Source organism: Octopus bimaculoides, chromosome 22 (assembly GCF_046866305.1).
Source record: "Octopus bimaculoides isolate indiv1 chromosome 22, ASM4686630v1, whole genome shotgun sequence".
In the NCBI taxonomy this organism is placed as follows: domain Eukaryota; kingdom Metazoa; phylum Mollusca; class Cephalopoda; order Octopoda; family Octopodidae; genus Octopus; species Octopus bimaculoides.
This window is the reverse complement of record NC_142949.1, coordinates 21,810,533-21,836,304: the sequence shown is the minus strand read 5'-3', so window position 1 is coordinate 21,836,304 and position 25,772 is coordinate 21,810,533. Positions and strand designations below refer to the sequence as shown.

At 38.6% G+C, this 25,772-nt stretch overlaps 1 protein-coding gene across 2 annotated transcripts in view; it reads left to right on the top strand.

The window, feature by feature from the left end:
* LOC106867305 (aquaporin-7) overlaps window positions 1-25,772 on the top strand; it is a 42,680-nt gene that overhangs the window by 3,670 nt on the left and 13,238 nt on the right. Inside the window, exons 1-4 of one of the 2 annotated variants that reach the window (XM_089339808.1) lie at window positions 6,123-6,421; window positions 14,535-14,661; window positions 21,028-21,165; window positions 24,720-24,838. In XM_089339808.1, coding sequence (XP_089195934.1) covers window positions 6,344-6,421; window positions 14,535-14,661; window positions 21,028-21,165; window positions 24,720-24,838 — 462 coding nt within the window. In that variant the 5' untranslated portion in view covers window positions 6,123-6,343. Of the gene's footprint in view, window positions 1-6,122; window positions 6,422-14,534; window positions 14,662-21,027; window positions 21,166-24,719; window positions 24,839-25,772 lie in introns of those variants that run through there. The other variant, XM_089339809.1, reaches the window with a different exon arrangement.

The following is a 25,772-nucleotide window of genomic DNA, read 5'->3' as shown; positions in this document are numbered from 1 at the left end:
GCACCATCCGAGTGTGATCGTTGCCAGAGCACCAGCTGTCTGGCACGTAAATAGCACCATTTGAGCGTGATCGTTACCAACGGGAAAAGACATTCGAGCGAGATCGTTGCCAGTACCGCTGGACTGGCTCCTATGCAGGTGGCACATAAAATACACCATTTTGAGCATGGCCATTGCCAGTACCGTTGCCAGTACTGGCCTTCGTGCCGGTGGCACGTAAAAGCACCCACTACTGTCTGTGCACATGAAGTAAACATGAGCACAGACAGCTCCATCTTTATGCATTATGGATTCAACCATAGTGCCTGAGCGTAGTCAGAATAGTACATCAGTAAATATATTCAAATGTTGAATCCATAATGTATAAAGATGGAGCTGTCAGTGGACATGTTTACTTCGTGTTTTCGGTACGTATACTAGCTACATAATTATGCATCTTTTAGCAACCCTACTGATGAGCAACAGATGCCAAATTAATTTATTTGGTCATTAATAGCAAAACTCGAGTATAGGGTTAATTAATTTTTTTGAAATGAGTACAGCAATGAATTCCGGGTAGAGGTAGGGGTCCACCAAGGTTCCGTCCTCAGCCCCCTATTATTTACCATAGTCCTCCAGGCAATCACAGAGGAGTTCAAGACAGGTTGCCCCTGGGAGCTCCTCTATGCTGATGACCTTGCCCTAATTGCGGAGTCACTATCAGAACTAGAGGAGAAGTTTCAGGTGTGGAAGCAAGGTCTAGAATTGAAGGGCCTTAGAGTCAACCTAGCTAAAACCAAAATCCTAATAAGTAGGAAGGTAGATAAAACACAAACCCCTTCAGGTAGATGGCCCTGCTCAGTATGTAGAAAAGGAGTAGGTAGTAACTCTATAAGATGTACCCGGTGCAAGCTATGGACACATAAGAGGTGCAGCAACATCAAAGGCAGGTTAACTAGCAAGTTAGTTTTTGTTTGTGGCAGATGTTCAGGTGCAATAAAGACTGCAAACAAACAGGAAACAACTTCTATCTCATTCCAGGGTGAAAAACTAGAGGTAGTCGATAGCTTCCGCTATCTGGGCGACCAAGTTAGTAGTGGGGGTGGGTGCGCTGAAAGTGTAGCTGCTAGAATAAGAATAGCCTGGGCAAAGTTTAGAGAGCTCTTACCCCTGCTGGCGACAAAGGGACTCTCACTCAGAGTAAAAGGCAGACTGTATGACGCATGCGTACGAACAACCATGCTACATGGCAGTGAAACATGGGCTGTAACTGCTGAGGACATACGTAAGCTCGCAAGGAATGAAGCCAGTATGCTCCGTTGGATGTGTAATGTCAATGTGAATACCCGTCAGAGTGTAAGTATCTTGAGAGAAAAGCTGAACATTAGAAGCATCAGTTGTGGCGTGCAAGAGAGACGATTGCGCTGGTATGGACATGTGGTGAGAATGGAGGAGGATAGCTGCGTGAAAAAGTGCCACACCCTAACAGTTGAGGGAACCCGTGGAAGAGGTAGGCCCAGGAAGACCTGGGCTGAGGTGGTGAGGCAAGACCTTCGTACATTGGGCCTCACCGAGGCGATGACTACGGACCGAGACCTTTGGAAATGGGCTGTGCGTGAGAAGACCCGGCAAGCCAAGTAAGATCGTTGCCAGTGCCCCTGGACTGGTTCTTGTGCGGGTGGCACATGAGATGCACCATTTTGAGCGTGGCCGTTGCCAGTACCGCCTGACTGGCTCCTGTAGGATTTTCGAGCGAGATCGTTGCCAGTGCCCCTGGACTGGCTTGTGCGGGTGGCACATAAAAGACACCATTTCGAGCGTGGCCGTTTTCGTGCGGGTGACACGTAAAAGCACCCACTACACTCTCTGAGTGGTTGGCGTTAGGAAGGGCATCCAGCTGTAGAAACTCTGCCAAATCAGACTGGAGCCTGGTGTTGCCATCCGGTTTCACCAGTCCTCAGTCAAATCGTCCAACCCATGCTAGCATGGAAAGCGGACGTTAAACGATGATGATGATGATGATGATGTGTCTATTGGAATCGAAATCAAACTAAATTTGTAGACTGGCACCCATGCCAACGTCTCTTTGATTGAACACTAAACTCTGCTTGCGAAGACCTGTTGGGGCAAGCGAAATCGTGATGGCACCTGTACCAGTGGAGCACTAAGAGCACCATCCGAGTGTGATCGTTGCCAGAGCACCAGCTGTCTGGCACGTAAATAGCACCATTTGAGCGTGATCGTTACCAACGGGAAAAGACATTCGAGCGAGATCGTTGCCAGTACCGCTGGACTGGCTCCTATGCAGGTGGCACATAAAATACACCAGTTTCGCATAACCAGACCCAGCCCATTCAAAAGTACCTTGGATCGTAAGGTGACCTGCTGTGCTTGAAGAAACCTATTGAGTCAAGTACATCAACATCAAAATAAAAATCAAATGGAAATTGTAGTTGTGATAGCCGTGCCAGTGGCATGTAAAATGCACCATCCAAACGTGGCTGATGTCAGCACCGCCTTGACTGGCGTCCATGCCGGTGGCACGTAAAAAGCACCAACCCATTGTGGCTGCTGCCAGCCTCGTCTGGCCCCTGTGCCAGTGGCACGTAAAAAGCACCCACTACATTCATGGAGTGGTTGGCGTTAGAAAGGGCATCTAGCTGTAGAAACACTGCCAGATCAGACTGGAGCCTGGTGCAGCCTCCTGGTGTCCCAGACCCTGGTTGAACCATCCAACCCATGCAACGGACATTAAACAATGATGATGATGATGATGATATATATATCAAAGAAAGGTCTGGAAGCTTAAGGATCATCTGAGGGGTCAGAGATTTAGAGATGTGTCACTTGAAGCATTTGACAAAAAAGAGCATATATCAACATATAATGTGGAGGGCAACTGGAGGTTTCTACAGGACAACCTGCTGAGAGCCACTGACATAGTGATGGAACAGTGTAGTTGACAGGGCCATTAGAGAAAAGAATCAGGCCTGGAAGAGCTGGAATTGTGGTGGTAGCAGGGAACTGTTTCAGATAGCCAGAAGGGAGTCTAGGGGACAGATCTATTTAGTCAAGGAAGAAGCAGAAAACAAGAAATTTGCTAATGTTCTGTAATCTGAGAACCAGAGACTTGAAGTGTTTTGGATTGTAAGACAATGGTGTAAGAGAAAATCATGATGTCATAGGAGAGAAATGTGTCCACATGGATGATGGTTCACTTGCATTTAATGATTCTGCAAAGAAAGATGCTTGGAAATGTGGAGAATGAATGGGAGAAGGAGAGTCTGCCAAATGTAGACCCAACTGAGGGACCAGCTATCCGAATTGATAGTAGCTTGGTAGATAAAGCAATTAAGGATATGAAGACAGGGAAAGCCCCTGACCCATCAGGAATCACTGCTGAGATGCTTAAAATATTTGGTGGTGTAGGATATGGCCTAGTCACCTGTATGGTTAATCAGGTTGTCCATGAGAGAGTCATACCCAATGATTAGTGTAACAGCATTAAGTCAACTGCTACAAATAATTAGAGGCATCAAATTGCTGGACCAGGTGATGAAAGTCACAGAGAGGGTCATAGCTCAATTAATTAGGAAGAGAGTTAGAATAGATGAGATGCAGTTTGGATTTGTGCCAGGCAGGAGCACAATTGATGCTATATTCCTGGTTAGACAACTGCAGAAGTATTTAGCCAAAAATAAACCTGTGTACCTGGCTTTTGTCAACATGGAGAAAGCCTTTGACAGGGACCCCTGATCCCTTATCTGGTGGTCAATGCAAAAGCTAAGGATAATTGATTGGTTGGTGAGAGCTGTACAGGCCATATACAGAGATGCTGTCAGTAAGATGAAGGTTGGCAATGAGTACAGCAACAAATTCAGTGTACAGGTAGGAGTTTACCAAGGCTCAGTTCTCGGCTCCCTCTTGTTTATCTTAGTCTTCAAGGCCTTAACAGAAGAATTCAAGACCAGGTGTCCCTGAGAGCCCCTCTACACTGATGACCTTGTTCTTATAGCTGAATCACTACCTGACCTAGAGAGAAAATTTCAGGTGTGGAAACAAGGCCTGGAACCTAAGGGCCTTAAAGTTAATTTAGCAGAAACCAAAGTCTTAGTAAGTAGGAAAACAGACAAATCACAAGTCCCTTCTAGGAGATGGCCCTGCTCGATATGTAAGAAGGGTGTTGATAGAAATTCCATAGAAATCCAACATTTCAGATTCAATCCTTCATCAGGAGGTAGAGAAAAAGAGAAAAAAGTCAAACAGAATTTACATCCTCTCAGCTTAAAAAACAGGCTGCAGCTGAATAATGGATGCAGAATAACACAAACTGCTAATGTGAAACAGAAAGGAGAAGGAAAAGGATGATGGAGAGAGTAGAGGTAAGTAAATACTACCTCTACTACTCTTCCTCTCACCCCAAACACATTAAATCTGTCATACCTTTCTCTCAATTTCTTTGCCTTCAACGACTTTGCAGCATTGGTTTGGATTTTGAATCCCATTACAAAATGATGTGACAGTTTTTTCTAAATCACTTGTCGACCTGGCAATCCACCGAGCCCAAGCCATCAACTGTACTGCAGCTCTCCTACCATCTTCACGCACTTCCACCAACTGTATTCCACTCTCTCTCAGCTACTATCCATACATCCTTCCTCCAGCATGGCCACAGTCACATGACCAAAACAATAAAAAAACTATGCCATTTTAATCCTGAGCAATACCAGGTATCTCTGCTAGTATATATATATTTGTCTCCCACTACACCACCACTGCTTGACAACTGGTGTTGGTTTGTTTACATCCCCGTAACTTAGCGGTTTGGGAAAAGATTGATAGAATAAGTACCAGTCTTAAAAATAAGTACTGGGATCAATTTATTGGACTAAACACTTCAAGTGGTGCCCCAACATGGCCATAGTCTAATGACTGGAACAAGTAAAAGGTAAACGATATATCTTCAATATCCCCCTTGAATCTTTTCTCCACCCACTTTGAGAATCACTGAAGGGCTTAATAAAGAACTGATTGTAATTTAGGTGCAAAACCAGTATTTTAGAGGAACGGGGTTAGATGCTAGCATTTTATTTGATTGACCCCAAAAATATGAGAGGTAAAGTTGACCTTGATGGTACTTGAACACAGAACATAAACGGTTGTAAAAAATATTGGTTTCAAATTTCAGCACAATGCCAGCAAGTTGGGGGTAGCAGGTAAGTCAATCATAGTTCTCAACTGGTATTTATTTTATGACCAAGAAAGAATGTAAGAATGAAAGGTGAAGTCAACCATGGTGAAAGTTGAACTCAGAATGTAAAGATAAATGAAACGCCACTGAGCATTTTGCCTGGTGCAGTATCGATTCTGCCAGCTTACCACCCTTAGGCTGGAAGAAATATTGCAAGGCCAATCCACTGGCCTTTAAGTTTAATGAACAACACACACACACACACACACACACACACTCACTCAGACTCATAGATTCCCATACATCATCATCATCATTGTTTAACATCCGCTTTCCATGCTAGCATGGGTTGGACAATTTGACTGGGGACTGGTGAAACCAGATGTCTACTCCAGGCTCCAATCTGATCTGGCAGAGTTTCTACAGCTGGATGCCCTTCCTAACGCCAACCACTCCGAGAGTGTAGTGGGTGCTTTTACGTGTCACCCGCACGAAGGCCAGTCAGGCGGTACTGGCAACGGCCATGCTCAAAATGGTGTATTTTATGTGCCACCTGCACAGGAGCCAGTCCAGTGGTACTGGCAACGATACATATTTACATATGTTGTGCGTGCATGCGTTTACTGCCCGAAGTTCAAATTTGAGGAGAAAAGTGAGATAATAGGTGGAGAGATAAAAGGAGAGGGGGGAGTTAAATAATAAACACAAACAACTGAAACACTAATATGAGTAGTGGGAGGTTGAATTAGAAAGGAAACAGAAGAATATGAAAAATTTAAAATGGCAAACGAAAGAAGAATGTAAGAGGCCTGAAGAGAAGAATGCTAAAAGATAATAGGTTAAGATCAAAGTACAAGTGTTGACAAGGAGAAGGAAGGGGGGGAGAGAAAGAGGGATAGAGAAAACGAAGAGAAAGAAAAGGAAAGAGTGTGAGAGAAGGGAGAGAAAGAACAGAGAAGGAAGAGAGAAAGAGGGGAAAGCAAAACAAGAGAAAGAGTAGGAGTGGGAGAAGAAAAACAAACCAAAGACATTCGAAGTGACATAGATCAGCCCCAAGTTAAGCTTGAATGAACAAAATTTAGTGGTGACATGAAACAACGACCAGAATCATTTAAAGTTATTGAAGTTTATTTTGTTTAATTTATATTTATTCCATGCTTGTTCGTTGAAACTATGCCGAAATTTAAGCCTATTAGAAACAAACTAGCTAGATGCTTTCTTGCGGAGTTTCTGGGTACTTTCCTACTCTTGGTAAGTAATCAATTAAATTGTTATTAGATTGTTTCAAACTCCAGATCATCTTTTCCCCTTTATAAGTTTATGCAGGGCTATATTATATTCAATGTAATATGAAGGAGTTTTAACTGCTATTTCTAACAACTTAAATGATCGCATAGTTTGTTTTTGTAGTTGATGAATGTTTGTTCCCTACCCCCATCCATCACCAACACTCAACAAAAATATTTCAGGTTCATCTTTTATTCTCGAAAGTAAATCTCTTTCAGTTTCGATTCTCGGTCATTACTCTTTTTTTTTATTTAAACTAACATAGTTAATGTTTTCAGAAAGAGAAATGCATGAATCATTTTAGTTTCATGATTGATGTTTCAAGGGTTTTTTCTTCTTGGTATTTTTTTCAGTCTGTGATCATAAATTGGAAGTGGAAACATTATCATTAACAATTGATATTTTGGAAAGAAAAAAAAAATTGTTAGCATAAAGAAGTCACAAGAACAGGGGTGTTGGTGCCTGAGTGCCTTGTCAACACATTCCTGGATAGTACTCAAATAGTGTTGAGATATAACCACTTTCAATTTGTGATCACAAACTGAAATAATCTCCTTTTCAGAAAAGATCTACTGATTCTTCTATCATCATATTGATGTTATTTTTATGGCTCTTTCTGAATAATATATATACAGAAAAGACATAATAATTGTAGTCATCTGATCCAAAATATTTTCAAAAAATAGTTTTCTCTAAAAAAAAGATAAACACCTGTGTTTTTTAGATATATATATAGGGTGTTTGGTCTAAATTTGAGTTTCTGTAAAAGGGGGAAAAAAACATTTCATCCAAAAAGAAAAGCATTTTAAAAATTCAAAAATTACCAACTAGATTATGGTTGGGAGATAACAGTTTACTCAAAGTAGCCGCACTCAGCTTCCACTATGGCCTCAAGATGGCTTCAGAACCTCACTGTATCCCTGGGAAAGTCTCTGAACACCTTTTTGATCTTGGCCATCAACTCAAACTTGGTATTACAGACAGAGTTGTTGGTGTCTTTCTCAATTGTGCTCCACACATAGTAATCTAAGAGATTACTATCGGGGGAATTAGGAGGCCATAAATTAGGGCTGGTGAAGTCATAGAAATACTCTGACAATGACTTCTGACTCTGTCTGGAAGTATGGTAAAGAACCAAAACCTGCTACCACACATATGGCCTTCCAGCATCAACCCTCTCCAGCCACGGATTGACCAGTCTCTAGCAGCTTCACCTAGCCATCTGAATTGAACCTAAGGCTCCGTTCAAAGATGTGGAGATGAATTCTGGCATGTGGACGTAGTCAGAATGCCTGCTATGTCTTTTTCTGCTGGCATTGCAGCTCTCCTTGTTTTACAACCTTTATAGTGTTCATGGAGCATTGAGCAGCAGTCATGATGTCAGCATTTTCATACCAAGCACAAATCATCATGATACAGGTAACTCTTTTCCAATATTCAGATGGCTACTAGTCCTCCATATCGGCTGACATTTTCTCAACCACTACTTTAATCTTTATGCTCTTAAATGCCATTGACTATTCAGATAATACATCAAGCTGTTCCTGAAAAAAGGGAGGTATAAAAAATTGTCAAATTTAGCCCAAACATCCTGTATATAAACTTTCTCTTTTGTCAACTACCTCTAGCTTACGCACCTAGCATTTGAGTGAGTCTATTTTCTGTACATTTTTAGTGTTTATTGTACCTGTGCACCTTCTACCCACAAAATCTATTTTCCCAGTTAACCTTTCTTTGATATTGCTGCACCTTTTATGTGTCCATAGCTTGCACTGGGTACATATAATGGAATTTCTGCCTACATCTTTCCTACAGATCAAACAGGGCATCTACTTAAGGATATTTGTGATTTGTCTGCCTTCCTACTCACTAAGACTTTGGTTTTTGCTAAGTTAACTCTAAGGCCCTTCAATTCTAGACCTTGCTTCCACACCTGAAATTTTTTCTTTAGTTCTGGTAGTGATTCAGCAATAAGAACAAGTCATCAGCACAGAGCTCCCAGAGACAGGACATCTTAATTTCCTCTGCTATTGCCTGGAGGACTATGATGAACAAAAGGGGGCTGAGGACTGATCCTTGGTGGACCCCTATTTCTACCCTGAATTCATTGCTAGACTTGTTGCTATACTTGTACAGCTTTTACCAACCACTCTTCTATCCCTAGTTTTCACATTGACAACCAGAAAAGGAATCAGGGGACCCTGTCAAAGGCTTTCTCTATGTCAACAAAAGCCAAGTACAGAGGTTTGTCTTTGGCTAGGTACTTCTCCTGCAGCTGCCTTACCAGAAATATAGCATCAGTGGTACTTCTCCATGGCACAAAACCAATCTGCATCTCATCTAGACTAACCCTGTACCTAATTAGTTGGGCAATGACCCTCTCCGTGACTTTCATCACCTGATCCAACAACTTGATACCTCTGTAATTATTTCTATCTAAAGCATCACTTTTACCTTTGTAACAGTTGATTATGGTGCTGCTGCATCAATCATTGGGTATGACTCCTTCGTGTACAACCTGATTAACTATATGTGTGACTAGACCATAACCCATACCACCAGATATTTTAAGCATCTCAGTGGTTATTCCAGTCTTCATGACTTTGTCTACCATGCTACTGTCTATTCAGATTGCTGGTCCCTCTGTTGGATCCACATTAGGCAGACTCTCCTCCCATGAGTTCTCCACATTTAGTAGCCTTTCACAGTGGCACTTCCAAGCTGCCTTCTTTGCAGGATTATTAACTGCCAGTGATCCATCATCCATACAAACACATTTCTCTCTTTCCACATCATGATTTTCTCTGACACACTATCTTGCAATCCGAAATACTACAAGCTTCTGGTACTCACAACACAGAACGTTGGCAAACTTCTTCCTCTCTGCTTCTCCCCTGGTTAAGTACACCTATCTTCTCACCTCCCTCCTAGCTACCTGATATAGTTCCCTGCTACCACCACTCTTCCAGGTCTGTTTCTTTGCTCTAATGGCCTTGTCTACAGCATCACTGATGACTAATCTAAGCTGGCAGGTACATTCTTCACCACAGAAGGTCTTTGCATTTATTAGCAACCATGTATCTCACTGTCTGGTGAGAATGATATCAACATGGCTAGTGTGGTCACCCAGCTGATAGTTAAGCAGGTGAATGGCTGGCTTCCTGAAGTTAGTGTTGCAGATCATTAAGTTGTTTGTGTCACAGAACCACTGTACCTCTTCATTTCGGGAACCAATTCCATGACCCCCATGTATTCCGTGGAAGGTACCGTCTCTGTTCAACATGTCCATTGAAATCACAGGCCACAAAGATAAGATCCTTGTCATTTGTCTTTGAGGTAGCCTGCAGAAGAATATCATAAAAGCAGTCCTTCTGTTCATTCAGTAACCCTGCCTGGGAGGCATGGGCAGAGATAATTGTTGTTGTGCTATTCTGCAAGACTAGCCTGAGCTTAAGTACTCTATCACACACTCTGACTACCTCTATGACCTTATCCACCCATTTCTTTGTGAGAAGTATGCCCACACTTCCTACCCCATCACTGTTACCTTCCCAGAAGATTTTATACCTACATGTTTTACCTGTGAGGAACCTGGCTGAAGCTTCTTTCTACCTTCTTGAATGCAACGCAAATCAACACATCTCTGTTCAAAAAATATCTCAACAATCTCACCTGACCTACCTTTCAGTGTGCGTACATTGACAGTGCCAACCCTGAGAAACTGGAAAGGGAAAGGGATGTGGGAGGGAACATAAGAAGGGGGATGGTATTATATATCTGAAAAGAAGGTTTCAATGAGTGTTTGATAACAGGCATGACATATCGGTTGTTCCCGCAAGTAGAGAGAAAGGAGTAGGTGGTTTGTTAACCCTGTTAAAACGGTTGATGTAAATTTATGCATGCAATGTGCATACTTTAAACCAGTCAACATAATTATACGCTGCCTGATTTAGAACCTGTCACCCGAGTTAGTACTGGTATACCTGCCAACTGATAAGCCGATTAGATGTTTTATATGAATATTTACAACCCAATAGGCTGATTCAATGTTTCATGTAAATATTTACAACCCAGATGTAGGCTTTATTCCTATATAAGCTGTAGTTTTGGTGATTATCCCACATTAGCAATATGGCTTCTGATCAACTCAAAACCAATCTATGTTCGTCATCTTATATTGCCAGTGCTCGTAGGGATTCTGTTGCAGCTGAATCTTTTGGTCCTGCATGTAATTTATGGTTGCCTCACACTACACCAGCTTTGTCGTGTTCATCATCACATCATGCCACTCTTGCTTCCTCACATTCTACTACTCCGGTTCCATCAGCATCATTGTCACATCCTGCCACTCCAGCTCTGTCAACTTCATCATTGTGTCCGGTTTTGTTGAATTTACTGTCCATGAGCTTTTGACAGATGAATGACTATGCTGAAAACCATTCCCAGCATGTCAGACCCAGACATGGCAGTAATTGGTTTCCAACCACAGGGGACAAAATCAAAGTTCTGCTTGCCCTGCTGATGGGCATTGTGAAGAAACTGATCCTGGTGTCATATTGGAATTGGGATCCAGCCATGTTGACACCTTTCTTTCCAGAAACGATGCCACATGATCAATTTCTGGTGCTTCTTCGAAATCTATGTTTCAACTCAGGTGAGAACCAGGATGACAGGCTGCACAAAATACATCCTATCATTGACGAGGTGGCTGAAAATTTCAGAATGGTGTATGTCCCCACACGGGACATTTGTACGGATGAGAGTTTGTGGAAATTCAAGGGAAGATTCCAATAGTGGCATTTTCGCCCAAGTGTGACGTGACGAGAAAAACGTCTGCATGTTATCCACAATGCATTCTGCAAGCATGAAGGACGCTAGGAAACAAGATGTGGATGGTAACACCATAATGAAACCGAGTGTAGTTGCTACATACAATGAAGGGATAGGCAGAGTCAATTGCTCAGATCAGCTGATGACACAAATCACTGAGAAAATTGGCGAATTGGTACAAAAAAATTTTCTTGTATGTAGTTGACATGTATGTCGTGAACTGATATTTGATTTGGCAGATGCTTGGTGTTGTGGGAGATGGATTGATATTCAGGAATTGATTGTTCCGTGAAATGATAGAAGCATTAAACCTGCCAAAGTACAGAATGTGTGGACGTACCCACACCAAACTCTCTCCTCACCACATGATGAAGGGACATGGACATTTTCCACGACTGTTTCCCCCACCACCAAGACAGATGCTTCAAAAAGATGCACACTATGTAAAGCAAAAGGGAAATGTAAGGAAACTAGATACCATTGTTCACAATGTGATATTCCACTGTGTGTGGTATCCTGTTTTGAACTCTACCACACTAAAGTCAATTTTTGAATTTACATGACTGTGAATACATAAAGTTGATCTAACTTGTGCTGTTAAGTGATCTTATTCAGGAATAATACAACATGAGTGTCCTGCACAGGGATATAGTTTAGGTAAATAAACAGTACTTGCACTAAAGCGGTTGACGTAAATATATGCCGAACATTATCCTACAGTTAGTGCTGACCGCAATTGGTGCGATTACCATTGCTGTGCACAGGCAACTAAATGAATCACCACTGTAAACTAGTTAAAGTGGTTGACATAAATATACACTAAACTGTTGTCACACGCTAATTTCTGATCTCAGCTGAGATGGTTACCGTTGGTGCAACCTGGTTGCTTGATTAAAAAACCATTGTCATGAGGTTAATTGAGTAAGTATGTAGTGCAGATTTTTTTGATGCAAGCAGTAATGTGGATGAGACTACTGGTGGGAGGAGCAATGAGGGCCTACTGGAACATAGGACAGGTGGGTACTGGTTGTGGTGCAGAGGTGGAGCCGATCATCATCATCATCATCATCATTTAGCGTCTGCTTTCCATGCTGACATAGGTTAGATGGTTTGACTGAAACTGGTAAGCTGTAGATTCCAGTCTGATTTAGCATGGTTTCTACAGCTGGATGTCCTTCCTAACACCAACCACTCCAAGAGTGTAATAGGTGCTTTTTATGTGCCACTGGCATGGGTGCCAGTTATGTGACACCAGCATTGGCCATGACTATAATTTCATTTGGCATCACGGATCTTCTCAAGCACAGCATATTGCCAAATGTATAATTTGGATAAAAACCTCGTAATGTGCATTTAAAAGCTCTTATGCTGCTATTTGGCTACTGTTGTGACTTTAGTTTTGATCATGTGACCTTGATTGTCTCGATTGCTGTTATTTGCCTGCAGTGCAACTGCACAGAGTTCTGTTCTGTTTACGGCACAATGTGCTCAGTGTTAGTTTTTAGTTCGTCGAGACTGTAGCAACTTGCTGCATAAAACTTTTGTTGCGTAGAAGTTTAGTTTTGCTTACAATTTAACAATCTTTGTTTGTATTGGAGATTACTGTATTTTTAGTTGATTAAAACTTTTTAAACTTAGATATTCCAGTTTGGGTTTATAACAGCTACCACATGTTATCTTACAGAAAGGTATTTTCCAAGGTTAGATACACATGAAGCACTCCTCTTTGCATAAGATTAATATAAGAATAATATGAAACGAAGATGGAAGATATCAGGCTTTAATGGTAGATTACAACACTTATTTAAAATTATTTCATTTCTTTTGTTTCAGCCTATTGATACACTTCATTCACTACTTGCTAAATGTCATCTTCAGTTTTTTGATATTTCTATCTTTATTATTTTTTTTTATTTAACTGCAACTATCACTCAAAGATAAATAAGATTATTTTGTTATTATTTTTTCTGTTTTCTTAATATTATGAATACTTTGAAGGTCACTTTAATTCTGTTATTGTTGTTGTTGATGGTGCTATTATTGTAATATTACTTATGTCTAACCCAGAGTCTGATAATTTGATTAGTGGGAAGTAATGTATATCACAAACCCAGAGAATTCAGAAAAATCCAGCAGGAATTAATTGTATTCCAGTTGATGAAGTACCCACACATGACTGTTAAAGAAAAATATTCAACTATGTATTAATTATAAAGAATGATCTTGTATAATGGTATATGAATATAAACTCTGCAATTTCAAGCTGGAGTATGGTGCAGAAACAAATGTTGTGAACTACTATTAAAGCCTGATATCTTCCATCCTTGTGTTATATTATTCCTCTGTGTGTGTGTGTGTGGAGAAACTGAGGTTGGGGGTAAGCAAGGGCATCCTTCCCATAGAAAATCCAGCTCCAAAAAAGCCTCATGATACCAAGGGAAATGGGCACCAGCCAGTCGAAAGGTTCGGGTGGGCTGCGCCTGCCTGCCTCAGTTGCTATGGCATTGAGGTAGATCTGGATACACCCCATTAACATGGACAAAACCCAGATTTAAAACACTGGGTGATGATGCCTGTTTCTTTTCCCTAATAGCCCTGTCAACTACATTGTTCCACCACAACGTTACTTTGGCTCGAGAGGGGACTTTGCACCATACACAGATCAGGTCTGTAGATCTCAACAGGTTGTCCTGTAGGAACCTCCAGTTGTCTTCCACATCATGTGATGCTGTATCCCCTTCGTCAAAAGCTTTGAGTAATATGTCTCTAAATCTCTGTCCATTCACAGAATCCTTAATCTTCCAGACCTTTCTCCTCCATGCTGGTCGTCTTCTGGGCATCCAACTGACAAGCAAATCCGTGGTATTAAGCAGAATATTTGCTGTAGCCCATCTTTTATACCAAGACAAAACAATGTACATGATAACATTTCCAATCGGTTAAGATCAGAAACCATGAGAGCCACTGCCTGGTATTGCATCGTGGTATCATCATCATCATCATCATTATTATTATTATTATTATTATGGTAGAATGAATTGTTAGTGTACTGGACAAAATGCTGAACAGCTTTTCTTCTGGTTTTATGTTCTGCGTTCAAATGCCACTTAGTTTTTCAACCTTTTTGGGTTGATTAAATAATTACAAGGTGCACACTGGGGTCAATGTAATTGGCTTTCCCCTCCCCTCAAAAACTGCTGCCCTTGTACCAAAATTTGAAATGATTATTATTACTATTAATTTTCAGTTGGTTGGACTTGCTGGTGTAGCACAGGTTGTACTCAGCAAGAAGGCTGATGGAGATTTTTTCAGTATTAATGCATGCTGGGGTATGGCAGTGACACTTGGAGTCTATGCATCTGCAGAAGTATCAGGTAAGTGCAATGAATGTTTTCATTTCCTTCTGGTCTTTTTTTTTCACTGATTCCCATGACTCTCTGTTGCCATCCAATTCCACTATTATGAATTTGAATCGGGAGCCTGAGTCATAGTGAATCTTTCATTAGCTGATTATGCAACAATGGACAGCACTCCTATGGATGCATTGCTGCTACTCTCTTGAGAGAGCTTGGTGATCCTAACCATGGATTTTCTATGATTCCTCTGCTCAGCATCAATGTAAGAAGCACTTTTGGCTCAGCTGAGCTCTTCCGCTGCCTCTTCACAATCCCCCACCCCCATGATTTTGCTGAATACCTGGCAGGGTAGCTTAATGGGTGCTATACCTTGCCAAAGGGCAACTCATAACTATGCGGGGAATGGTTGTCACTTTGTGGGGTATTTTCAAAATACTTGCATGCCTTTCTGTAAACACTTTAATAAACTAGACATTTTTCTGGACATTCTAATGAATGAAAATGAAAGAAAATGAGACATTTACAGCCAATCTTTGCTGCAAGGACACAGACACACACTAATATTCAGATTTTAGATCTTGCCACCCTTCCCATACAAAAGGGAACACACCATTCAAATGGTAAGATGTATATGGTCAATAGTTACAGACGCAAAAGACACCTAAATATGTTCCTTCAAAAACAGAAATACCCCAAAAAGTTAATAAATCATGCCATAACCAAAGCAAAAGAAATCTCAATCTCTGCCTTATGGAAAAACAAAAACACAAATGTAAATATTCCATTTGTAGTCACTCATTATTCTGGAAACATCTTACATTCAACCAAATGATACCTCCCAATTCCACATCAACCATCAAAACATCAATCATTGAATTTCCAACAATAAAACATCACAAATCATCAACAACCAAAAATGGTCAACAAATCTCAAGAGACTCCAAACAAAGGTGAGATTCACATCAGAGAAAAAGATAATGCAGTCCTTCATTGTGGTGTGCAAGTAATAATTGAACAAAGAACAATAAAAAAATTCAAGAATAAGAAGGAACTGAAAGTGAATATAAACATGAATTGCAAACTAAAAGTCTCATCTAATGCATCATATGTCCACAATGTGATGAGAAACAGGAACAAAACTAACCAGCTTTGTAAATGTTCATAATCAGAAAATTTAAGATTCACCTCTTAGAAATGTTCCATGCAGTAAACATCTAGACATCTGTGCAAATGGAAAATTCAAAATATTCCCTTTTTTCAAAATAAAAGGCGTAAATGACCAACTGTGAAAGGCAAAAGAAGAATACTTTATAAGGATTGTAAATATGAAACTAAACTAGAAATAGTCAACACCATTGCTAAAGGCAACTTTCTTTATATGCATTAGCCTAGAACATGTGTGTTTGAAAAGTTGAACAAAAGTACATACACACAAAATACACACCATACAAAAACTTCTTCCACAACAGTTTGTAACATTCTGTTCTCTAACTAAATATGCAAAGTATCTGATAAAAGTCAATATTAATTCAATTTTGGGGGATTAATCGATATGCAGGTATTCTATTTAAGATAATACACACAATAACCTAATGAGTATATCTGAAAGTAAACTCATGGTATCAGTTTGTGCATCATGAAATAATACTTATAGGATCTAACCAAAATTACCAGTAAGGTATATATTATACTTCGGTAATTATCTCCTACTTTAGTTAATACTTAAATTTATTGAATATGAAGGAACTACACGTGTTTCAGTATTGGAAGATTACAATATATATACATATACACAACTGTATACACATATATATATACATATATAAATACATATATGCAATCATCAGATTTACAATTATTCCAACACATCTTCAGGTTCTATTTTAAAATATTCTATATCTAATTTTATGTCCCTTTAAAAATAAGCAATACAATTAAGTGTTAAAGATTAAAAATTAAGAATAAAAATTATACTTTGTAATATTAAGAATTAAAATTTATAAATTATACATTATAAATATGAATTAGTAGATATATTAATCATGTAAAATCAAGTATATGTCAAATACAGAATTTTTTTTTTAAATTTAAATTCTTAACCTCCACACCAAGCAAGTTTGTATGTGTGTGTGTGTGTGTGTGTGTGTGTGTGTGTAAGAAAAAGCATATTTATTAACAGAAAAGTATGCTATTAAATATACTATCAAAATAAATTATCTTTTACATACCTTTTTGTTTTTAATCACTGTGGATAAACTCCAGCAATGACCTTCTCAGGCTCAACAATATTTTAAAATTATTAACAGGGGAAGGAATGAAAAAATGCATAAATTTTCACAAATTCTTTTCTTTAATAGCATACTTTTCTGTTAGTAAATGGCTTTTCTTATACACACACACATGTGAGTGGACTCATTTGGTGCTGGAGGGGGATGGGGTTAAACCACACAGTTAAATGTTAACTGTTCAAGTATGGAATATTCAGCCACTTACACAATTTAATCAATAGGCCATTCCACTAACCAAAGAATTAGAAAACGTATTGTCATAACTGGGAAAGTTATTTACTATTTTCCATTGTCTGTGTTTCATACCTTAGTGGTTCGGCTAAAAGGACCGATAGAATAAGTACTAAACTTAAAAATACAAATACAAAATAATAACTAGAACTGTAGTTAATACATACACACAAAGCATTAAAGAAAGAGCCTCCATGTGGCAGTGCAACCTGCTAGAAATAGCAATCAAATCTCCCTTAAATTACACCCTGTTTATTGTTATTATGGCCAGGTTCCAACCCTACCATTTTGAAAAGAGGGCAACATATTGAATAATGTAATCCAAGATATGTAAAGCCTAAGTTCTATATTTAAGAGATGAGGAATTATGTACATTATTTACATTTGATGGATATTTGTCCTCATCTTGTTTGTTGTTAACACAACATTTCCAGCCTTCATCAGGTGTCTTGGGGAAATTTCGAACCTGGGTTCTCATTCCTAAGGTATTTTTCAATGTTGTAGTTATTATTATCATTATTATTATTATTATTATTATTCAAGTCACTGCTTGGAATCGAATTCAGAATCTTTGCGATGTTATACGAAGGCGAAACATGCCGCCCCCTCAAAATAAGGGTAGATGAACATCGCAAAGCTGTGACACGAGGAGATATTGATAAATTGGGTATAGCTGATCATGTATGGAAAAGTGGAGACCACCTCCCTCTGTGGGATGAAGTTAAAATAATAGACAGAGAACACCACTGGAAAATACGAAAACTAAAAGAAGCAGCACATATGCTAGGACACAACAACCGCTTAAGCAGACCGAGTGCAGATATGAACAGCATATGGGAACTGGTATTAAGGAAGGATAGGAAAATATTAGATTTATAAGCCCTAAAATTCACTCTGTAATTGCCCACGGGCATATGGCATAGTGGTTAAGAGCGCAGGCTACTACCCCCAAGATTCCGAGTTAGATTCCAAGCAGTGACCTGAATAATAATAATAATAACAACATCAAAAAATACCTTCGGAATGAGAACCCAGGTTCGAAATTTCCCCAAGACACCTGATGAAGGCTGGAGGGTATATCAGCCGAAACGTTGTTAACAACAAACAATAGGACAAATATCCATCAAATGTAAATAATGTATGTAAAGCCTAATTTAAAGATTATCCTTATTTTGTTCCTAGAATACAAATTTGACCTTTTCAGTTTTATCTTTATTACGTAATAATAATAAATACCTACTTTATTTTTTCCTAGTAACCACAAGAAGACATGGGAATTTAATCAATATCATTCTAATTTAGTAGTTGATCTACTTGAATAATTCTTGTTTTTTTTATGGCCTTTTAACTCCTTTGATGCTCACCTGCTTAAGACTACCCGTGGTTCTATGAGACAAATGTCATGTTTTTAAGTGATCTAAATTAAAACCTTCCATCAAAATTTCAGGTTACTTTATGCTTCAAATACTATCTTAATAATGTGAAAATTATTTTGTTAAATACTTCATTATTTTCAAACTCAGTGTATGTCAGTAGAAATGTAGTAACAAAAGGGTTAAGCGACATGAGTTGTTAGGGTAAGCAGAATAATTATGTATGTTATTGTGAAAAAAAAGGAGAGTGGTGTGAGTCTTTTTAACCCTTGTGTTACTCTATTTTTGTTGAAATAAACTGCCTTTGTGTTAATTTTGAAATAGCAAAGAAACTAGTAAAATAACTGTCATTATTAAGCTGTTTGGAACATAAATTAACATAAAATTTTGGCGGTAGGTTTTGATCAACTTAACCCTTTCACATTTAAACCAGCCATATCCAGCCAAAATATTCTACCTGTTTTATGTTCAAACTGGTGAGATCTGGCCTCTCATGGCAACCCCACCAATATCATTCTAAAACTTAACAGTTTCCTCAAAATTGCAAAACTACATGAAAATGCATGATTAATTCAAAACAATGTGAATAAATAAGCATTACTTTTGACAAAATAATGTGAATACTAAAGAGTTAAACAAGGAAATTTGTATCATGGAACCAAAGGCAATCTCAGGTGAACTGATATCAAAAGGCTTAAAGGAATAATAGACAAGTTTTGTGTGGAATATAAAGACATTTTTATTAAACGCTTACAAGAATTAGCTGATTCACCACGGACCTACAGAAATGTCCCAATAAAATGAACCATCAAAGTTCTCTGGTGAAAGAATGTTTACAATGTGTCTTGTCCTTATGTACATGTATGCTTATGTATATTTATTCATTGTAGTGAATGCCAGAAATAGTAGAGTTTCAGATAAAATCCTATAAATGTCAACTATAAATTTATTGTGTTCTACCTATGTAAGAAATGATTATATATTTGTCTTTATTGTCATCTTTCAATGTCCATTTTCCATGCTCACATGAACTGAATCTGAGGACTCAATTGTGCTCCATTGTCTACTTTGGCATAGTTTCTATGGCTAGATGCTTTTCCTAATGCCAACCACTTTATACTGGGTATCTTTTTTCCTTTTTTTTTGTAACACTAGCACTAGTGAGGTTGCTATGTAAAGGTAAAAGGTAAAGTTACCTTCTCGAGTCATACCAACTCATAAGGGCCAGTTTCCCTGTTTCCGTGACATATATATATTCCCCACCTGGATGGGACACCAGTCAGTCGCGGGATTACTCATTTTTGCCAGCTGAGTGGACTGGAGCAATGTGAAATGAAGTGTTTTGCTCAAGAACACAATGTGTTGCCTGGTCTAGGAACCAAAACCACAATCTTACAATCATGAGTCCAACACTTTAACCACTATGCTTTGTGCCTCCACTAGGTTACTATGCAGCTTGCAAGACTAAGATCTCTTTGGACTGAGATGAGAAGGGAACAGCTTTATGTTAGGATATGAGAGGTTAAAGTATGAAAGAAGTTGCCAGAATTGAACAGGTCGCTTGCTGTAAATGAGCTACATGGCTACTTGAATGATAGAAGAATGGGTATGCGTAACCAGGGTGGAGCTGAAAAGAGAGATAAAACAGTGGCCCCTTTGTCAAATTCAACAATGACTATTCAACTGGTGAATCAACTGAATGACCTACTCTTTGAATTGATTTAACATGTAAGCAGCTGAGTAATCCACACCCATGTATACCTTTAACTTAATTCTCAGGGAATCAACAAGACATAGCATGCTGGATCAATTGAATGCCCACAATGTGTCTTGTCATTATGAACATGTGTGCTTATGTGCATTTATTCATTGTGGTGAATGCCAGAAATAGTAGAGTTTCAGATAAAATTCTGTAAATGTCAACTCTGCTTTATGTTTACATCAAAGACTGGGGTTGACTAAATAGCCCTTCAAATTTATTGTGTTCTGCCTATGTCAGAAATCAACCATCTTGGAATCCCCAAGCTGTATCAGTCAGTGTGATGATTGGTGGGGAAGAAGAATGCGGCCAAAGATAATGAATGCAATGAAGAGGTAGGGTTATACTGTATAAGAGGATGAGAAGAAAAAGTAGAGAGATGGGAAGATAAAACACTATGTTTGAATAGGTCAATCAGATCTGTACAGAGTACAAAACTAGACTTGCACTAGGAATCTGTTTTTTAAACTAGGGGTAACAATACCTTTATCGTTTAGATCACTAATTGTACATGTATATGTGATCAATGGTGAAGAAACATGATTACCTTTGATTGAGAAATAAAGGTTTCTGTTTCACATCCACCCAAGGACTATGTACATGACCACAGACAAGATATAAATAACAGAAAAGAAAAAAATATATCATCTTCAAAGGTAAGGATAATTGTATGAAAAACTAATAATATTTCTTTATATATTCTATCCTGATCTGACATTTTCTTTGTTAACAGGAGCTCATCTGAATCCTGCAGTCACTGTAGCACTTGCTATCTTCAGAAAGTTCTCTTGGAATCATGTTCCAGTGTATTTTATAGCTCAGTATCTTGCAAGTTTTACTGGTGCTGCTCTTGTGTACTTTGTTTACAAAGGTATGTCAAAGAATCCTTTTTCTCTTGCTTATCATTTCAGAATTCATTTGCAAAGAAGTGAATTCCATTTGGCCATTGTTGATACACTACTGGATGAAAACCCCAGCATGTCATTGCTAATTTATTTTTGCAGGTTATAGGTCTATTGGATGGGGTGCTTTTGTAGTAGGGTGATCAACCTGGGTCATTGGCACCTAGATGGAATTTGAACTTAAAATAAAGCGGGCTGAAACAGATAACACTAAGTATTTTGTCCAAGACTTTAACAATCCTGCCAGTCCCCTCCCCTCGACTAGGCTGGTACTCAGCCTTGTGGAATGGACCATGAAATGAAGTGTTTGTCTCAAGAGACATATACTATTCAGTCTAGGAATTGAAAACATGACCTTACGATTGTGAACTTAACATCTTAACCACTAAAGAAGTTTATTTCTTTGATTCTCAACCATGTGGCTTTGAGTTTTGTCCAACCAGCTGCCTCAGGGTCAACAAAAGCCTTTTAAGAGGATTTGGTAGATAAAAATTGGAAGAAGCTCATCCCATATGTATTCAGGCTCACAATCAATTCCCAGACCAGGCATTTTATTTCATGCGGCTGTAGAAATGACTGAGTTCTAGAAGCGCTGTGTGTTCCACCAACACATAACAATAAAACTTTCCACATCTACTACCCCAATAAACCAAACTACATCTTTTCTCTTCTTCACATTGCCTCTTTTATGCACTATGCTTATCTCTCACTCCCCAATCCTCATGGCCCTGCTCACCGTATTGTTGCTACCCAGTAATTGCCTACCCCCTATATATACCCAGATTTTCACCACTCACTGCATTCTTCAACCCCACTCTATACTCACGCTTTTTTGGCAATACCCTGCCACTTATATTATGATTTCCATACCTTGAGGGTATGCCCTGACATGTGCCACCATTTATCTCTCTCTTCCTTTACTATCTCCTTTATATTCTGATCCCAGTCACTTGTGAATATGTCCGGCACTTCGCTACCATCTCTCTCCTGCTCTCTCTTGCACTCTTGCTGTCTCCCACACTCTCTCTTCTCTTGCTCTTCCCTCAGGGTAGGTAACCATATATCTCCTTTACAACAGCACACCTGTTTCTGTCCTCATTTTTGATCACTTTCTCTCTTTCTCTCCGGCTGGGTAACCATGTGCTTCCTCTACAGCAAGATACCTGTTTCTGTCTCTCTATCACACTCTAACCTTTCATCATCTGACACAAGATCACCTCCTCCAATACCCCCTTCCCTCTCAAAGGATCTTTGTCTTGCAAGTTACTTGGTGACCCTACCAGTGTTGGTGCCATGTAAAAAGCATCCAATTCACACTGTAAAGTGGTTGGTATTTGGAAGGGCATCCAACTGTAAAAATCATACCAAAACTGACCTCATCTGTGCTCATGTCGTAAAAAGCACTGAGTCCACTCTGCTGGGTGGTTGGTGTTAGGAAAGGCGTCCAGGTTCGAAATTTCTCCAAGACACCTGATGACGGCTGGAGGGTGTATCAACCGAAACGTTGTGTTAACAACAAACAAAATGAGGACAAATACTCATCAAATGTAAATAATGTATTTTGAGCTGCTTTCAAGGAACCAAACGATCAATTCGTATGTTTACTGTCAACAACTAATGAAACTGGAGGAAGTAATCAAAGAAAAACGGCCAGAATTGGCAAATCATAAAGGAATTGTGTTCCACCATGACAACGCTAGACCACACACATCTTTGCCAACTCGTGAAAAGTTATTGGAGCTTGGTTGGGAAGTGATGTCACATCCATCATATAGCTCTGACTTTGCACCATCTGAGTACCATTTATTTCAAAGTTTACAAAATTCTTTGAATGGTAAAACTTTCAATAATGATGATGACCTGAAATTACATTTGCACAGAATCATGAAGTTGCCAGAAAGATGGCAAAAGGTCATCGAACAAAAAGGAAAATACATAATTGATTAAAGTTCATTCTTTGTATGAAAAAAAAAGAAATTACTTTCATTTCACACTGAAAAACCGAAATTACCTTCTTTCCAACCCAATATTATAGAATCCTCATTATTACCAGACTCTTATTAGTCTCAGAAACTCTACAAATGATTGTGGAGGTTGTTCTTTACCTTCTGATTAAACCAAAAATTTTTTTAAGAATTACCCCTAATACTGTAAATTATCAAATTATTAACCAGTCCCAACTTTGGTGTGCCATGTTATTGTTAGGCAAACTGAACAGTACAAGGGTAGAAGTAAGAGGTATAAATTTCTGACCATTCAGTTTACAGGATAGCACCTGGTCAATGCAACTTCTCATTAGATGCATCCCTGGTCAACTGCTGTAAGACTGATAATATAATCTTGCACTCGCTATCTCATCAGCTGAAACATGGTTGCTGTAATATTGGCTTAGTCACGGAGCTTAGAAACTCATGTATGAAAACCAGCTCACGGTTGTGGCTGGGAATTAGGCTAAACACTAATTACATTGAGCACTAATTAGAAATATAAGTTACTTGGTTCTAATTATTGTTGACACTTCTTGATTGCAGTGTTTTTCTTTTTATCATACTTTGGTATAAAATGAATGTTTTGTTACTCTATAAAGCCTATCATTGAAGAAAACTCCAGAGTGGGAAATAAAAAGCTGTTATTGTAAGGAATGTGAAATGAATCTAGTAATTGGCAATGAGATAATCTCTAGAAATAATGGTTTCTGACTGTGGTACAAAACCAGCAATTTTGAGGGGAGGGATTTAGTCAATACCACTGCCCCCAATACAAGACTGGTACTTTATTTTATTGACCCTGCAAGGAAAGAAAGCAAAATTGACCTCAGCAGGATTTGAACTCAGAATGTAAAGAGTTGCAACAAATACCAAAAACCATATTTTGCTGGTGACCCAGTGTTTAACCGGTACTTTTTTTATTGATTCCAAAGAGACGTAAGACAGTCAACCTTGGCAGAATTTCAGCTCAGAATGCAATGAAGGATGAAATGCTACTGAGCATTCTCTTCAGCATGCTAATGATTCTGCCGGCTTGCTGCCTTCCAGTGTCTAGTAACAATAAATGATAATGATAGATAATAATTTAAAGCTAAAATGTTTGTTTTTGGTACAACATTAACCTGTCTGTTTTTACAGTCAATTTAGCAAGTGATTTAATAGATGCTTTCATAAAAAGTTAGCAGCTCACTATTAATACCATTCTTTAAACTAATAACTCCCAATCTGGTAACAAATTACCTAATGGTAAATTGTTTTGGCTTTTTTTATACCACCCTCCTGTGACAGCTCCTGGTTTATGACAGAAGCTACATATTTTAAAGTAATCTCAGTTAAAATTTCCATCAAAATTCCATGTTAATTTATGATAATACCAACTTAATAATGACAAAGTTATTTTACTTAATACTTCATTATTTTCAAAATCAATTGAAACAAAAGTAATGTAATTCAAGAGAAATATTGTAACAAAAGGTTTAATGTTTGAAAATTTTGTGCATGCAGTAACTCCAAATGTGCACTTCTGCTTCTTTTAGATGGCCTTGACAATTTTGATGGTGGAATAAGGCAGGTGACTGGGGAGAATGCTTCAGCTGGTGTCTTTGCTACATATCCTAAAAGCTTTGTCTCTACAGGCAGGTGCTTTGTAGATCAGGTAGGGACCCAAACATTGAATAATTTATTTATGAATTTGCATTAACATGTAGTAGTAGTAGTAGTAGTAGGGCGGTTTCCTGGTTTCCATGGCATATAAATTCACCACCTGGACACAACGCTGGTCTGTTGCAGGATTACTCATTTTTGCCAGTTGAGTGGACTGGAACAACATGAAATGAAGTGTTTTGCTCAAGAACACAATGGATTGCTTGGTCTAAGAATTAAAACCACAATCTTACAATCATGTGTCCAACACCTTAACCACTAAGCCATGCACCTCCACTAGTAGTAGTAGTAGTAATAGTAGTAGTAGTAGTAGTAGTAGTAGTAGTAGTAGTAGTAGTAGTAGTAGTTGATGTTGAATAGCTTGGCATGAACCACAGTCCTGTCATCTTGGATGTGTTGGGATTTGGTCTGATCCTCACCACCTTATATCGTTTATATATAACATAGTGTTTTGGTGTGTTTGTTTCTTAACTGGTTGAGGGGTGAATCACCTCCAGGATAAAGTGTCATAAACTGCAGGCAATTTTAGAAGCAACAAACAGACAAACTATTAGTTCTGCAAAAGTAAAGAGATAATTTTAAAATTCTAGTAAATCATATCTGCTATGAAAACTTAACTGCAAATTTTTATTGACCATATTCCAGTATCATTTCAAACTAGCAGGATCTGTAGAAATTCCACAGTGTAAGTCATTATATTAGAAAACATTATTTTATATTAAACACAAGAAAAGAATTTCCAAAAATCCTTTTGAAATCCTATCATTTAATCAAAACTGTACTTTCAAGTATAATCAAAATGAACTTCGAAGGTATTGCTTATTCTCATTCTTTTAATGTTTGACAAATATGTTGTGCTTTATAGTTTAAAGAAATAAAAGATTAATTAAAATGATAAAATAAGAGGGCAGCAGTGTCGAATTCCT